This window comes from Idiotropiscis lumnitzeri, chromosome 1, assembly GCF_059441095.1.
Source record: "Idiotropiscis lumnitzeri isolate Australia: NSW breed Sydney's pygmy pipehorse chromosome 1, RoL_Ilum_1.0, whole genome shotgun sequence".
NCBI lineage: Eukaryota > Metazoa > Chordata > Actinopteri > Syngnathiformes > Syngnathidae > Idiotropiscis > Idiotropiscis lumnitzeri.
Window position 1 is genome coordinate 27,148,974 of NC_142391.1, and position 18,312 is coordinate 27,167,285.

An 18,312-nucleotide genomic window follows, 5' to 3' on the forward strand; every position below is an offset into this window, starting at 1 on the left:
GAACATTAGCCCGACCTTGGCTTTTATTTTTGCCACTGCTTTTTACATTGACAAGTAATTTTAGTTAATGAAAAACAGAACAATGTGGTAAATCACACACGCACAGACAAAAAACAAACAAGCTAGCGTGCTAGCAGCTAACTAGCTTACCAACGCGGTGTCCAAAAATAGTATTGAAAATAAGACTCACTTCGTTTTTAAGGCTTTCTTTTCATCCCTTCTTCTAAATATTGCTCATGCCCCGATATAAATGTGCTAAGTAAGGCAGAGAATGCTGAATGTAGAACGCTTGATCATATGCGTGTGCATATTGAAGAATTAGCACAGGAAATGGAAAGCACATTATTTTTAATGTTAAAATGTCTCTGAGCCTTAATTCTTACAATGCTATGTCTAATGCAGGGACTGCAGTGACTTTCATTACAGTACAGCAGAACAGTAGCATCTTAATGGCTTCAACCTGAAAGGCACCAACACTGAATCACGGATGCCATAAAATCACAAATCTAACTACTAATTTAAAAAAAAGGGAAAAAGTAATAAAATATCATTTGTGGCTCGTATAGTGGAGTGGAGCCCCCTCTCGGCCCCATTGACATAAAAACAATTACCAGAAAAAACAGTGTACTGAACAAATACAAAGACATTATAATACAAGATGAAATTGATTTCTGAATTAAATAATAAAGAGTCCCGGCCAGATATGAAGGTGACATGCTGTACTTCAACATCACCACCAGGAGGTGCAAAAAAATGTTCATGGAAAAACACCCCTGGCAAAATACAACATAAGGGACAAACAAGGCAAGTGGACAGCACCTGGCTGGTCTGAGACAAATGACTTAAGTTTCACTCTACAATGCTGAACATTAGCGTGAACAATAAAAGGATGGTAATTATTCAGTTTGATAGTGGCGAGGAGGGGGGGGGGGGCTCCAGAAGGCACAGTCCTCACTCAAGTGAATACAACTTAGTTGCTTGTCATGTCTGATCATCTTAACATTTGGCATGAGGTTTGCGTTAGCTAAGTCTCGTCAAGGTATTCTTGATGCATTCATTATGCATTTTTATGCATATTTGCAAGTGTCTTCATATGAAGTAACATTGTAATTGTCTTATTTGTAATTTACTAAATAATTCTTAATTCTCTCTAATAACTAAAGGCTAAATAGTCCATCTCCACTCTATGTACATGGTAATACTGCTCTATCATACAAATGTATTATCTTTACTGTACAAACGTGTTTATATTTATTCCCTTGCAGTCATTAAGTTGAGCTGACTCATTCTCACCGAGGAAACGTAGTGTTGCGGACGACGATGCGTACGAGGATTGGATATCATCCATCCATTTTCCATAGCGTAATCTGATTTAGCACGACGGGTGGGGTCACCCATAAACCAGCCAGTTGGCGGGCACATAGACAAACAAACATTCACATTTTCACCCTTGGATAATTTAGAGAATGTAATGAACCTAACATGTTTGTTTTTGGAATGTGGGATATGAGCTATACTAATCCCACACAAGATTCGAACCCACAACCTCAGAACTATAAGGCAGACTAATAACCACTATTCCATTGTACTGCCTGATGCTATATCATATATTTTTTTAAAAAAAGTACTAATACTAAAAAAAAATGATTGGAAAAAAGTCAACCTGACAAGATGATTTTGAATAATTACCTGTCACATTGGTAAAGAACGGAAGCTCGACAGTGAGAGAACCTCTGTGATTGTGGGTCGGCACACAAGTGAGTGTGTCCATGTCTGTGTGTGTTGGCCTCCATTTTATATCCCCTGAGGGCTTTGGTCTCCAGACTCGGACGATGACATGGAGACAGAACTGCGGCGTCTCTTGGTGGCACCGGCGCCCTGGAGCATGCTGGGATGGAAGCCGGCGTGGCGACGGGCGTGTTTGGTCAAATGGTCGCTCCTCATGAAGCACTTGTCGCACAGCGGACAGGTGAATCGCTTCTCCCCCGTGTGCGTGCGGTAGTGGCGGGTCAGCTCGTCCGAGCGGGAGAACTTCTTGCCGCAGGCCGGCCAGGTGCACTCAAATGGACGCTCCCCTGAGGAAGAAACACAGCAGAGTCTTTAGGTCAGGAGGTCACCAACATGGCGCCCGTGGGCAACCGGTTGTTCCAAAGTGCCACATGAGAAACATGCAAAGCTGATCTGAAATAAAAGAGGTCTCTCTTAAGATTTGTTAAGCTTTTGTTTTAGGGTTTCTATTATTTATTTATCTGTTAGAAGCCACTCGAGCTGCATTAACATGGTTTTGTTCCTGTTTTTTTAAACCACATTTGCATTTCTATAAATTGGGAAATTAAAGTACAAAAACTAAAAAAAAAGTATAGTTCAAAGGTCAGTAATGTATACCATAGCGTTCGTGGAGAAAAGCTAGTGGGCGCAAGTACCACAAAGAGATGATTTCTTTTTACCTCCAAACAATTTAGACAAATTTGTTAGTTCTGAAGTGTGTAGCAAACTGGTACCCCTTCACAAGAATCAATTAGCTACCCGAAAAGTAGATGACTAAGGGGATTGCAATTTCTTTACGGGTTTAGGACATGCTCCATGCACACAACGGTAATATTAAAATGACAAATGTGTTGTGGTTAGATACTGCAAGAGAAACATGTACAAATTCAGATTTAATCCATGATTCTGTAGGTTTTAATCTTTTTTGGGCTGGGTTATTGAAAGTGTGATGAAAAAAAAATAAGGATTAAGCAATTCATAGGCAGGCAAGGTACAAACTGTTTCATATGGCTCAGTGCATAAACAACATTTTCAGGAGTGTGTGTTTTGTGTGCGCGGGCGTGTTTTCTAGGAACAAAATCAGAGCACGTTGATTTTCGAACAAGTGAGTCATGATAACAGCCATGAAAATTAACAGGAAGAAAAACAACCAGTCTCCTCCTCCGCCACGTGCGCCATTCAACCACGTGTTTCCTCTTGTTTACAACCAGGCGCGTGAGTGCGAGGGCGGGACTGATGACGTATACGGAAGTAGCGGCTTGCTTGGCACGGGGATAGGCGGGGTCTGTTATCTCCGGAAAGGAACGTGTGCACGCCACGGGCACTTGAGTGTCGCAGTGACCTGCAACCAAGTTTTTATTACACTTCACTCCACACTTACTCTAAAAAAACAAAGGCGATCGTTTTGATTCCACGCTCGCGTTGATTTAGCACCGCGTGGGCGTGGGCGCATTAGCACCAAATCAATGACGGTGCAACGACAACGTGACGGTAATGCGACATTAGCTCCTAAGGGGGCCGCGCTCCCCAGTGACGGTTGATATTGGTCCATATTAATGATACATATGAATCCCCTGCGACGACTACAAGCTTGTTGATTTTATACATGCTTTACGTGTCCAATTAATTGTAAATATAGAATATATGTGTAGATCCAATTTCTTTTTTTTTTTCATAATACTTTTCTGGGGCCCCCACTGGGTTGAGAAACGCCCCTACACATACACACGCACGCACTCCACCATGACCACCAGCACCCCCCACTGGCTGAACGCTATCTAGTTATCTATTTTGTTGCACGATTCACACTAATGCCACGACATGTGCCCACGAACCTTTACATCGCGACACAGTGACGTCACTTCGTGGCGTCGTATTCCTATTTGAGCACTGACGTCAACAACAGAAGTACTGATGAAACGGTGGATCGGTTAAAAAGAAAAGTAACAAAAATAAATAACCGGCCAGGTGAGTTTTACTTACCGGTATGCACCCTCAGATGGGCTTTAAGGTGGGACGACTTTCCGTACATCTTTCCACAGCCGTTAAAGGGGCAGCGGTGCCTCTTCTCGGAGGAGTCTTGCGGCTCCACCGCCCTCTTCTCCTTCTCGTCCTTTTCCTCGGCGTCGGGTCGACATTTGTTCAAGTCCAACAGAATCATTGCCACCATCAGCAAAGTTCGGTTCTCTGGGTTCTCTTTGAATGCGTCGTCGGTCCAAACCGCGGGTGGTCGCGTGGGGAAGGGGTCAGTAGAGACCTCGGACATGACCGCTGGAAGAGTGCGCTTGTGGAGATGAGTAGTGATGCAAAAATAATTTAAAAAAACAATCCCCACCCGATGAAGAGGAGGAGAGAAGCTCAGAGCGAGGTGGTGTGCTTGATCATCCACACACGTGTCGGCGTCAATGTGACTGTACCGCAAACGAGTGGGTCGTTCAAATTAGAACAAAAAGAGAAAACACCCTCAGTAGACTCTTTAAACAGTGTCCTCAAATTCTTATATTTCTTCGTTCAAGCTGCTTCCACAAAATCTGATCGAATGCACCTCCACACACGCGTCAACTTGTCTTGGATTTTTCTGCTTTACTGCTGTTGCTGCCGTGTCCTCGCACTACCAAGAAACAATTTCGCGGAATCCCACTGCGTCATCGTGGAACCGGACGCCCATTGGCCCACGAGAAACGTGAACCGTTGTTTTAGGGAATTGCCGATTCACGGAAGTCGGCGGCTTGGCCGTGTGAGCCAATCAGAGGGCGACGTTGGCGGAAAAGGGGCTGGGCTTGAAGGATGCCGCGTTCACGGACAACTATGGTCTGGGAAAATGTGACTTTTACGATAAGCAGATACAGTACTTTTTTCACGTAGATTACGAAGTTCCCTTAAAGAAATATTTTTATGATGATTCGTATTACTTAAATGCTCCAGCGGATTTTGTTTAGCATATAAAATCAACATATGACTATGCACATTTAATTATAGAGACAATGTATTTCTGACCAGCCATAACACAATTACATTTTGAATAGTTGAAATATCTCATGACTTAGAGATTCACCTTAGTCAAAACTCGCCTCCAAATATCTGCAATTTAGCCTATAACCAATGATGTCACTTTTTGCCATTCATTTGTAGGGAGCTTCTCATTACTGATATTAACTGTCTAGTTGCAGGGGTCAAGAGAATTACACATATCTGTAATTCCAGTTCAAGATGGCTACCATTTCATTCTGACTAGTCTTAATTTCAGTTACATATAATTACACCGGGTTAAAAGTTAACTTGAGAAAAGGGAGCTGAAGATATTTTGAATTGAGGATATCAGATGCTATATCTGATGTATACAATAGATTTGCAGCTATCTGTAATTCACTTAGCTGATAGCTGCAACTGAATTGTAGATAGTTGTAATGACGATTCCAATACACTCAAATGGCGTGACCTCATTTGTCTTGAGTTAAATGATGTTGCAAATAACAGGACGACTAATTGTGAATAGGAAAAATGTAGTTATATATCAGATTTTTTTTTAATTATAAGGTAAAACTAAATGACAGATATCTGCAATACAAATCCAGTCTAGATGTTAAATGGTAAGAGGACTTGCCAAATTCAAACAACAGTGCAATAGAGGAAGTCAGAGGAAATCCTTATTCAATACAATTTTTTTTCATCAGCTCTGCCTTGCTCAGAAGATGTTTGATGATTGTTTACTAGTAGTGGTGATATTACCACCCAGAAGTAGGTGTGAAACATCACGGTGAAAAGGTCAATAGCGTGCGCAGGGGTTGCTATGCTACACCAAGACGTATCAGTTGTGATGTAATGACCAACATTAACATGGAAGCTGGGCGGTCCTATGAAATTTTATGATGTGTTAACCAACTTCTTAGTGATGTCTGGCTGATGCGTTGTGATGTATTCAGTGGCATATCACGGTTGCTATGATACTCTGTTATGACCTTGCCATCTACATACAAGTGTATACATTTGAGGAGGCACTTGAATGCACCATCACCACATAAATAACCACAGCCTGATCATGGGTAGCTTCATGTGCTCAGCAGCCACGATTGTGACCTGGAAATGTGTGACAGGATGTTTTGATTTTTCAAATGTAATCCAAGACAGCTGCTGTGATGGGCTCATCCTAAATTAGCCGTCCAACACGACATGACTTGACACTTTGCCCTCTCTCTTGATGCTTCTCTGGTGTTAACTCTTGAATCTAGTACAAGAAGTAACGCCAACAAATCATCAACTAGCATTTATGCAACTTTATATTTGTTGACTGTGGCTGTGAGTGAACAAACAGAATGCTAGTTCAGGACGTCCTTTCATTTCAAACAACAGCATGCAGCCACAAATGATGTGGATTCATGCTGAAAATGCATGAAATGTTTGAGTTGCTTTGGCATGTGTTCACTCACCACCACTGGCCACAACGTTAGGTACATGTGTGCAATCCAGTGCAATATCAAATAAGAGATTTGTTGTTTATAGTCCCTGTATAGTGAAAATAAATGTCTTGTAAATTTGACACACCGTAGAGAAGAGTTGTTGACAACGTAGCCGAATTCAAATGATTAAAAAAAAACACCTGCTAGTTTATAAATTGAGGCTTCAACATTCATCCATCCATCCAGCCATTATCAAATTGAATGAAATGTCAACGCTCAATCAAATACGTGGAAAAATGTGTGCCTCTTATGCCTACACATTTTCAGCCGTGAAAATCCACGATGGGACAACGAGGCGCTCTGCAGAGGCCACACCAGTATTAAGCCTCTGTCAACACGGTAGCTATCAAAGTTGGACTAAAAAAAAAAATTAAATAAAAGAAAAAATCCCTCTTCCTTGCTCCTGCATTATAGTTGCATACTCACAGCCAAAAACGAGGCGCACTAAAGCATCCGCGGCAGTGGACAATCCGGAAGGAAAATGCATTGTCGGGGGTGTAACTGTAGCTAGCTGACTAAATACACGTCACAATTGCCATGGCTGATGCAAACAAAAGTAAGTCACATCCTAAAAATGAAGAAAACAGAAATGGTCAACAACATTTTAACTTTACATCTGCCGTGTTTTTAGTGATTATCTCTCAACAAGCATTAAGTGTTTAACAACAAATCACCCAGTACAGGTTAGAAATTCAGTGAGCTTTACCATCTCTGCTGTGGTGTATAAATGCACTTGAACATACTGAGAGCTGTGTATATATACCACTAACCCAGTAAAGTTCTGAGGTCTGCGGACGCGGGTCGATTAGTGAATCCCATGTTGCAAGGCAAACATGATGAAGCGGCATTTAGAAATTATGCTTCATGCAAATTGAATAAGCTGCCAACAGAAGTGTAGTCGGCCCCAAATGTGAATGCTCTTAAATCCAGGTTAAAAACTATGCTGAAGTTTTTAGCAATACATTTTATTGGTCTTTGAAGCATTTAAAATCAATCTATTCACAGTCACTCATTCTAGAAAGCTACTTTTTAAAAAAATATTTACACATGCCTTTAAATCTTTTATTTGTAAATGTGTTTAATTTTCAATCTACATTCTTTTAATATTTTTAGTAATCTACTTTTGCTGTCTATGTTTTTTGCCTTTGAACGTCTTTAGTTCTTTGTTGCGTATTTGTTTGTGTGAAGCACATTGAACTGGCTTATGCATGAAATGTGCTATATCAATAAAATTGCCTCGTCTTTAACAAGTTGTGCACCAATGTAAACTCCAACCACAATAATTAACTTAATATTGTACCATATTTTCATGGAGAGTACTTATACACTTTCTTTCCCCAGCGCTATAACCTGCCTTTTTTGACTAAACAGAAATGCATGCAGTTAAAGTTGTTTTTAAAATCCTGACAGACGCCTTGTAATTTTACTGCATGGATTGTTATTCAGTATCCTAATACAGTGAACCCTCAATTATCGCGGTTAATGGGGACCGAGACCACCCGCGAAAACTGAAAATCCGCGAAGTAGCGGCACACCTTCAAAAATGCTTAAAAAAAAATATATATATACATATATATATATATACGGGTAGAGAGAGAGAGAGAGTGAAAATCATGTTATAACAAAAAAAAAACCCAAATTATTATTAAAACTTATTATTTTTTTATTCCCCAGCCATTATTTTTGTATTTATTCAATTACTTCTTTTTGTATTTATTTAATTACTTCGACTTTTACCTGCTTGTACGCCGTCCAGTGTGCCCTGTGAAATGAAAGGTGGCATTCTTCATTTATTTATTTATTTATTCATAACTGACAGCCTCGCGCTCCGCTCATGCCCGGGCGGAAGGTGTTCCTCCTCGGCTTAACTACCACGCACGCCGGCCGGTCTCCTCCGGAGCTCTCGCACGGTCCCGAACAAAGCGAAATGTCGCCGCGCTCGTGCCCGGGCGGAAGTTGTTCCTCTTCGGCTTAACTGCCACGCACGCCGGCCGGAGCTCTGGTACGGTCCGAACCGCGCGAAACGTCGCCCCGGATCGTGCCCGGGGGAACGTGCTCTTCTTCGTCCACTCTCCTCTTCGCCCACGCTCTTTTTCGGCGCACGCCGGCCGTCTAACCGCTCCAGCGCCCCGTCGTGCCGCTCGGCAAAACTACAATGCCCCCGAATATTTTTTCGACCCGCGAAGCACTGAACCCGCGAAAGGTGAACCGCGAAGTAGCGAGGGTTCACTGTATATGTACTATTAGTTCTGTTGTAAGATATTGTACTCAATTTTCATGACCTAAAAGTGAGTTGGACGCATTCCCATCCATGTGTGCCCTGGAAAATGCAAACACGTGCGTGGTTTTGTTTGCCAGGCAAAACATACATTCAAGGTCTCGTATGATATACAGCACAGGCCACAGCGTGGGGGGGGGGGGGGGGGTGTGTTGCACAACACTGTGCAAGTCTAGTAGGTTGTTCTTTCATGTGGGGAAAATTCGTAGAAAACCCCATGGAAGGTGACAGGGGTCGTGTGATGTTTAAGTGTGCACATATTTTAGACGTTTTTTGGATGCATTCAAGTACCCTGGAGGAAAAAAAACCTCAAAGGAGTTTTTAGGTTTTTTTTTCACCTGGCCCGTATGAAGTGGCCATTAAGTATGATATTTGTCATGTGTTCCCGTCAATAAAACAATCACATGAATAACTGAATGTACAGTGGTGACTGAGCGAGCCTTCTTCAGTCAATCTGAGTAAAAACGGAGCACTCACCTCCCTCCTTTCAGACAGTGGTTAACCAAAGCCCAGCCCCCTTTTCCTCGTGGCCCCACACTTCTAGGAATTACGCTTTGCAACTTGGGTCATCCTGCTTCTGCTCCTTTTCCTCCAAGGCTGTAAATAGTTCCTGGGAAGAGGAGGAGGAGGAGGAGCCCACCCCCCCCCCCGTTTCTCTTTTATTGCTACAGAGTTGTATGAGGCGCACATGTGGGTCAAGGAGACGTGTGGCGTCATCACGTTGCATGTTGACTGTCAGCACATGCTGCAATGAAGAGGAATGTGTGTGTGTGTGTGTGTGTGTGTGTCAGGACATTATGTTCCCGTCTAAAGGGCCACCGGGTCACACACATACACACACAAGGACACAAAGTTAGTGGTGTGGATTGCTTACGCTGCAAAGTATGGCCCGTGGGTCCAAATCGGTCCCACTCACTTCTTCAATCTGGACCACTAAGTATTTAAATGATCATGACTACTAGATTAAATATAGTGACTACTACATTGCTTGAATCAGAGATGGTTTTCTGTGAACCTAGAACATATTTTTGACTTGGGTTGAAATTATATTTACTCTTTTCTCGCACAGCAGGTTTTTGATATAATTTCATTTATGTTTTGAGGTTGACCTATAAGCATACGGAATGCAAATAGTACAGTGCATTGTAATTTATAGCTATGACGTTTCAGGAAAAAAAGACCACCTGTTGCTTAACATCTGAAGATTTTATATATATATATAAATATATACATATATATATCTATCTATATATGTGTGTGTGTGTGATTGAATAAATTATTTTTTCTCTTTAAATAACATTTTACGTACATTATTTTGGAGGCACATGTTGCAGCCTCTCTTAATAAAAATTAAATCCACATTAGAACCAGTGTGCATCACAATACAGTCGAAGCTGTTTATCATACATGGTTGGAAAATGACAATATTTCAATAAAAGGAAATATTTCAATTTATAATTTGTGTCTCTTGTACTCTACATCGGAACATGCCCTAATTAAATGAAAACAGTCTGGTTTTACACCAATAAAAAACAAGCGTCATATAAAATACATCATTTAATAGCTCTCTGGCAATGTAAATCAAAAGTGAGTATTATTAAGTTATTTTTATGTAAAAAGGCCAATTTATTATTTTTTTTTTATACAGCTATATCATCAGCCCTCATGGCAATGTATGATGCATTTGAACGCCACAGCGACATTCCAGCGGTCACACGCTGCACAATACAAACACAAAACACATGGCTATCAGTTTGGCAATCTATTTGTTTATTTACCAACGCATGCCAGACATGATCCTATTCACATTTAAGAATACAGTTTTTTATTTGCATCCAAATACTCACTACTTTGATTTCATAGAATAATCTCTTTCTCTGTCTTCACGGGTCATCTCTGTACACTCTGAGTGGAAGAACTGCATGCATCTCAAGGACTTGGTTCAATAAATAAAGTGAGACTGGGAGGTCGCTGGGTCGGAAGTTATTGCAGGGAAAGGACGTCTCTTAACTCGAGCATCACAAGGAAGGAATTAAATGTGCTGATTTTCGTCGTATGCTGAGGATTTTATAGACGAATGTTTTAGGAAAATACTTTTGAAAATACTGTACACGGAGATAGAGTGTATGCAATGAGGTGAATACACACACGCGCTCCTCGATAGGAAGGCGTTTCACATTTATAGCATCATGTCGCTGAAAGGGTTCAAGTCAACGTAAGCCTCCACGCGGACATCTGTTTTCAAACTTGAGTGGAGCTATGACGCCGGCCCCGAGTGAGGCCTCAGCTGCGCACACTGCATGTCAGGAGAACGCCACTCAGCGTTTTTGACCCACAAAAAAATATAAATGGCTTCGCTTTAGCAGGAAAATCAAAGTCAAACTCCCCCATTTTTGTTTTAGACATTAGGATGGAAATATCGGTGATTTCATCAAATGACAGCATTCATTTTGATGTGATTCCCACCGACATAAAACAGTCAAAATTTTGGATTTCCCCCTTCCGCAATGCAAAGAGAGCTGTTTTCTACTCTACAGATTTGTGTAAATCTAGTCCCATCCCTCCGCACTTAATATACTTTTACTTTCTTACATCACTGAAGTATTCTTGTCCCTGAGCACTGACTTTGGGTCACACTTCTCCCTTTCAATCATGTACAGTGGAACCTCCAAAGTAACTGTCCATTTTTTCTAGGCTTTACCTGAAACATTTACGACTATGCATGTGGTCAAAGTTAAGAGGGGATCCTTACATACAACGCAACGCGGTGGTTACGATGCAACTCTCATTAACAATGAAAAAAATTTCTACTTTGGATCTGTATCGTCAACATGAACGGTGTGGAATCTTAGCCCGGGTATTCCCAACCCCTGTGCCGTGAGATGTCATAAAAAATGCTGAGGGGAGACAAATAGTCCAAAAATGTTCGACTAACTACAAATAGTGTGTTTTTGTTCAGCTATCAATGCCAGTGTTGTATGGTGACGAGCACAAAGTCAGAATGACTGTAATTTACAAGGGAAATAATCCCCAAATGCAAAATTACGTTACATGTGCCAGCACGAGTCAAAACACAGCACTCTGATTAATATTCCATTTGTCGAATAAGGATAATTAATCAACTTCAAAATGGTATTGTACCCACTTTGTGTCAAAACACGATTAATCAACAATCAATTTTACTTTTATTTGTTCATTTAGAAATGTTTGGCCATTACATACTCCGGTTAAATTGTGACTTAAAATGAGCTACCAACCAAACAGATGGTTGACAGGTTGACGCCCCTTCCAATTCAAGTGCAGGATCCTTGATACCTTTCAACTTTTAAGGTTCCACTGTACGTTCACAGGTTCATCGCATCACTGAAATAGACATCAAAGGTACTAATGTCATCGACTGAGGGCGTCTTGAAAATGATGGGTGTTGTCGTTTTGCAACAGAGTGTCAACATACAGGTTATTGCGTGGCACTAAAATGGATCACCATTAAAGAGTTCGTATTCCACGAGTTCATCTCCCCATGCAAAAAAAACCCCCCCAAAACAAAACATGTTGTCTTCAATGCTTCTTAGCAACAAACAGACGACCATACAAGCAATGTTGCTGCCAGCTCATTCCATCAAGCATCCACGTTGTACATTTAAAGAGCTAAAGCAGATGTCTGTGCTGAGAACAAATGCTTACATCAGTCATGGATATTTCAATTTGAATGATGTGGGCGAACATATACAGTAAAAACAAATGTGACTGAACTGCAACATATTTCATCCATGCCCCAAAGGCACCCGGAAATTTGGTATCCAAGCAAGAGTTGCCATGTCATTCCATTTTTCCATCATACGAGAAGAACTATTTTAAATATTTCTAATAGACACTTTTATTTTTTTCATAAATACATCAGCATTTAGTGCATGTAGCTGTCTTTCTTTTCATTTACAAAATTAGATAAATATTATATTTGCAAATCAAACAGGCATTTAAGAGTCAGTGATTTCAAAATCAAACATTAAATAATGATATACAATATATTCTAGAATAAATTGGATGAATGAGCGTGCGGGATTTGTTAGTTTGGAAAATTCATCTGAATATTTATAGTTACGTCCTCATTTGAAGAATTAACATCATATTAAAAAGAGCCCTTTGTATCTCCGGTCTTCTTACATGGGGCTCACCATCCTGCAGAACCAATCAAAAACTGATGAGTTGCGTCTTTGCGGCACCATCGAAAGTCAACCGCAGCTGTGAGCCGCGTGCACGCAAACCTTGGCCAAAGTTTCTATTTCCAGCAAACCTTTTAAAGATTCTCCCCTCGATCATGTCAAGTCATGATCCTCGTACTTGTCCCGGACCTGTCACTGATATGTCGCTGTGTTTGGAAGGCACTTTCACATGCTAAATTCCACACATTGGTCCATTCATTTCTCCTTTCCCAGCTCGACCAAAAATGCAGTAGACGTACTGACCCCCCCCCCTCCCTTTTCCTTCTTTATTCGGCTCAAAACTCAGCTACTGTCTAATTTTATTGTCTTGTTGACACGGCACAACCTCCTCATATCTGACCCCACTCATGAACTCTGTGCAAATCTCTTTGGCCACCATTATGTCTTTGTATAATTTAGTAACGTTAAAATGACCATATACTCATATAAAAAATAATATACAATAGACCTCTGCCAAGGCCACATATTAACGGTCAAAAAGTGCCATACTTGAGTTTATTTATTAGTCTCCCAACAACAAGTATGATAGTGATGTGAAAAACAAATTCTGTATCTGCACGGCTATCCCGAACCTCACATAAATCGCTTGAAGGACATCCTTTCAAAGGCTACAACCTTCAAATTCAAGACCTCTCCTTTCATATGACCTGGGCTCAATATTGTGTTTGCTTGCAATCCGATTTCACAGTGAATGCAGGTTGTAGGTGGCAGTTAATGCAAACCAAATGCATCCATCCATTTTCTTTAGCGCTTATCCTCATTTAGGGGTGTGTGTATGCTGGAGTCTATCTGTCTTTCGGCGAAAGGTGGAAGCATCCAGGACTGGTCCAATGGCAGCACGCAGTATAAATGGTGTTGGGATAGACCTGGGACGGGCAATTGTATGTATTTATTTTTCTTTTACAAAGCCAAATAATTCATTCAAAAATGCCACTACATATTTAATATGCGTGGTCCAAGTATGACGGCGGGAAATGGAGAAAAGATATGGGGAAAAATATTCCAAATAAGAAAACATAGGGAAAAAACTCAGTGAATATGAACAGGGAATGTGCCGGGTTGACTATAGTTTTAAGTCATAAAATCACCAATAACCACTAGAGGGCAGACATAATTTAGCTGGCTCTTATTCTGCCCTGTACATTTTAAGTAGGCCTGATATTTTTTTGGAATGAAATACATGACAAACATAGTACCTCAATAATATACATATTTTTTAGTGAGTTGACTTTTGTGGGAAAATTGTACACAATGAATTATTGTACTTAATGTTTTTTTTTTGTAGACCTATTATTATACGTGCATTGAAAAATGTATTATCAAAAATGGCATATAAAGCACATACTTTGCATGAATGCCCGCATTTTCTCCAAATTTAGAATAGCATTTTATTTTCATATATCTGGTGAGGAAGTGCATGGTCCTATGTGGCCCATCAGTAGCACTGATTTAAAAAAAAAAGGTAGTCCACTCCATCATTTAAGTTACCCATCCCTGGTAGACTCAAACAAGCACATCCACCCAAAAATAATTTAGTCTTCAATGCACATATGCAAGTTTTTTATTAATGAACTACCTCGGGGTGTGTAGACTTTTAAGACCAATTGAGCAACATATTGAAGGATAAAGTGTCAATTAAGGTTTTAAATCTCAACTGTAAGACTTTTAATCATCTGCAGACACACTGTAATAGAATTACTTGCTACATGTACCACTTCTTCCATTCATTCATTATCTGAGCCGCTTCTCCTCACGAGGGTTGCGGGCATGCTGGGGCCTATCCCAGCTATCTTCGGGCAGTCAGCGGGTTACACCCTGAACTGGTTGCCAGCCAATCGCGGGGCACACAGAGACGAACAACCATCCACGCTCACAAATACACCTAACGCCAATTCAGGGGGGCCAATCAACCTACTATGCATGTTTTTGGAATGTGGGAGGAAACCGGAGTACCCGGAGAAAACCCACGCAGGCACAGGGAGAACATGTAAACTCCACACAGGAAGGCCGGAGCCGGAATCGAACCCGCGACCGCTGCACTGTGAGGCCATTGTGATAACCAGTCCGTCCACCGTGCCGCCTTGTACCAATTATTATTTTATAAAATAGACCATTGTAAAAAGATGACATAAAAACCAAGCGAGTGGTGGCTTAAGACCTTTGCACATTATTGTATAGATAAAATAAGGTGGCCAGAATGTTAAAATCCAGTTCAACCACTGTAGACTATGAATCCAATCACAAAAAAGACAAAAAACAAAAATGGTGGAATTTACAGGAAAATGGTTGTGTAATATAAGCGGTGTCGCGTGGGTCCACTTTGACGTGGGATCAGCGACGTGTGATGGAGGTTGAAATGAGGAGGCCTAAGATGTGACAAAACGGCCATTTTTTGGTGGCAGGCGAAGAGAAGCAAAGCGTGCGATGATGAGTAAACAGATGAGCGTACGAAGAGTCACGTCGCCCTTTCTTCTTTCAAAGTCAATCTAGTAGCATGAGCATGCGTTTTTCGCCGTCTTATCACGCATTCGTCCTTGTGTTTACTGCACAGATCACCGCAGTCGCGGATTGCTGACAGGCGTTACATGTCATAAAGTTGTCCCCTTTTGCCTGCACTGTTTCTTCAAAGACTGCTTTAGATGACAGAAACAAACTCGTTTTTTTCAGGAATGGCCAGGAAGGGAGCCAGTGGCAGCGTAGTGGAGCTGACATGGGGCCAATTCCCCCAAAATGTCCCATTCCAAATCCTGCAGTGACTGACTAGCCTAAACAGGATAAGCGCATGGATGGATGTCAAGTTAGTGGTTGCCATGACAACTACGAAGTACGTCATGATTCTGAAATGATTTCTTGAGGAAGCAGCTACATGATTTCATTTTATCGTCCTGTGAAGACGGTGCACTATGCTACATTTTGTGTCGTTTAAAATGAATTACGTCCTTATCTTTGTCTTACCTTTGTAGTTCCACTTTCTTACCATCCGTGCCATGACACAAAGATGATTTAAAGGTCGTGGGTGGAAGACATACAGCACAAACACAGCTTCTACTGAGAGTTAACTTAGCTACAAGAGGGGAGCAGGTGAAACCTAATCTAAATTCGTAGCGCTTTGTTTTTGACAGGTGTACAGAAGGACCCGCTCACACACTCCAGCTGCTGATTCTGAATGCACTGCAGATCTGGTTCAGGTGGAAATCTAAGTGCAAGGTGGTCCTGCGTTCATGCTTTCCCTTCTTCCCTGGGCCTTTCCGTGTGTGTGTGTGTGTGTGTGTGTGTGTGTGTCTTGTCACGTGTAGTTCTGTCTATCGAAGCTGCGGAATGCTGATGGAGCAGCCAGCTTCCTCATGGAGAGGCTGTCAGTCTTTGCTGTGTCAGGCCGTGCCCCAGACTTGCTCCTGAGGAAGGGGTTTCTGGTTCCTGCCAGACCCCGACCCCCGGGCGCAGGCCCCCTATCTGCCCCCAGACCCGGTGCCCTCTCCATCCTCTCACTCACCGACAGGCTCTTCCTGTGCGGAGGGGCCAGCGTGAGCGAAGGATGGGAGTCGTCTGAAGAGCAGCTGTTCGCTCGCTCCAGCCTGGAGAAGGGGGAGCAGAGAGGGGCCCCGCCGGGTCCGCCGAGGGTCCCCGGACGAGGGGTGTCAGGGGCTGGAATCAGGTCCTCCGGATCAGACTCCGTCTGACTGAGCTCGGCCTCTCTCTCCGGATGAGAGGAGCCAATGTCTGAGGGTTTATCAAAAGGGAAAGACGTGGAGCCACCGGGGGAGTGCGAGCGTTCTACGGGGGTGTACGGTGAGGAGACGCAGCGTGTGTCGATGCAGTCAGTGATGCTGGTGTACTCTGCAGCTTTTACCTGGACGCCTGCACCCAGTCCGCCGTAGCAGCTCCTCGCCGTGAACATGAGGCTGTGGGACTTGACCAAAGTAGGCTCCTCCAGAAAGGACGTGCCCACCGTGGAGAGGAGGCGGGTGCTCTTCGAGCGCGCCAACGGCCCGGCTGAGGGGGGCGGAGACGGTTCCAGGTCCCAAGTGGGGAGGCTGGTGTCAGGTAACAGGTGGGCCGAACACAAGGATAAATCGGCCGCCGCGCTGTCATCAAACACAGCAGCGGCTGTCCCGCTGCTGGCCGCCCCGGCCTCCGAGTGCCTGTCGCCCAAACCGCTGGTGGTGGTGCTGCTCAAGTCCCGGCCTCCCGGCAGCACCGCCTCGACGATGTCGGACTGCAGCGACGCCTCTCTCTGGAGGGGCGGGACCACACGCAGAGAATCCAGAAAAACCTCGGCGGGTGCCACCTCCTCAGAAGTGGAGACATAGATATCGATGCAAGATGATGGCCGGTGCTGCTGGGAGACTGACAGCGTCGCCAGGGGGAGGGGCTTAGACTCTTTGGTGGCAGCGGATGACGACACAGACTGTGAGCTGTTGGCTCGATGGAGACTGAGCGAGCGCTCTTTGAAGAAGCTGTGGGCCCGTTCGGCGCCACTCGCGCGTTCGCCGCCGCGACCGCCTCCGACGTAAAACGAATGGCTTCTCGTCCGAGGCGCTGCGCCGGTTGGAGAGGGAGGGGACATGGAGCCCTCGGCCGTGCACTCCAGCGCCTCCTGCAGGCGGTACGTGTTACCCTCGGTGCTGTTGAAGCTGCTTTGGCGAAGAATGTAGGCGGCGTCCGCACACTCCCCTTGACGGAGGATGTAAGCCGAGTCGGTGCAGTCAGACGACGTCCGCGATCGAACTTTGTTGACTTCTCCACGTTCGACACCCGTCACGCGCTCCAACGCCACCGCTATTCGGCCAATCAGCTCCTCCATTTGCGCTAGGCGGATGTCAACAGTCTGCAGCGAGGCTTTCATAAAGTGCTCCCTCTCGTTGACTTCCTCCAGGCGCATCGCCATGTTCTCCACCCTGACAACAGTAATTATGAAAACATATCAGTGTCAAGTAGGGATCGATCTTTGATGAGATTGTGTGGAAAATGAACTACCATGTAAATTTCTATCAGAGATTGCTTTGTGTGTCTCTAAACCTATTTTGATGCCAATTTAAAACATGTCTACTTGCATTTCAAGGTTTTTGAGATATTTTTTTCTAAAATTAACTTATCGAAAAATTTACTTGCATCACTGATTAAAAAAAATGTAGAAATTTGCTGAACAGTATTGTTCCTGATTTTGTTGAAGGAAATGATAGCAGTGTGGATGGAGCTGAGCTTCCTGTACCAAAACAGTATGAGTGTGACATGGCCTCAAAATAAAATCTCACGTAATTAAAATGTTTTTTGCCCCCACTTCTGTCATTAGCTTTATTTTTCCTGATCCATAAAAAAGCTTTGAATTTTTTTCCCCTCCTAGCAAGTTCTGTTCCGACCATTAACTTGCATCAACCACCACGGAAACAACAGAAGTAATTTATCTTTACAGAAAAGTATATACTCTTAGAAAACAAATCTTTTGTCAAGACACAAGTGTCGCAACAATTAGAAAATTTAACACAATAAAATGAACCATCAAAACGTATGACTTTGCAGGACTTCATGAAAAAGAAAGCATTCTCACAGGTAAAAAAAAAAATCACTCTAGCAAAATATTTACAGC

At 42.8% G+C, this 18,312-nt stretch overlaps 2 protein-coding genes across 12 annotated transcripts in view; both read right to left on the reverse strand.

The window, feature by feature from the left end:
- klf9 (Kruppel like factor 9) lies at window positions 1-4,418 on the reverse strand. The gene is made up of 2 exons (XM_088292425.1): window positions 3,751-4,418; window positions 1-2,075 (listed from the first exon to the last, which is right to left on the reverse strand). The coding sequence occupies exons 1-2, from the start codon at window positions 4,031-4,033 to the stop codon at window positions 1,795-1,797; spliced, it is 564 nt and encodes a 187-aa protein (XP_088148551.1). The 5' UTR covers window positions 4,034-4,418; the 3' UTR covers window positions 1-1,794.
- A 5,833-nt stretch (window positions 4,419-10,251) lies between these two features.
- trpm3 (transient receptor potential cation channel, subfamily M, member 3) overlaps window positions 10,252-18,312 on the reverse strand; it is a 128,984-nt gene continuing 120,923 nt past the window's right edge. For all 11 annotated transcript variants that reach the window (XM_088292446.1, XM_088292437.1, XM_088292507.1 and 8 more), the window contains one exon: window positions 10,252-17,623. In XM_088292446.1, the coding sequence (XP_088148572.1) occupies window positions 16,012-17,623 (1,612 nt within the window). In that variant the 3' untranslated portion in view covers window positions 10,252-16,011. The remainder of the gene's footprint in view (window positions 17,624-18,312) is intronic.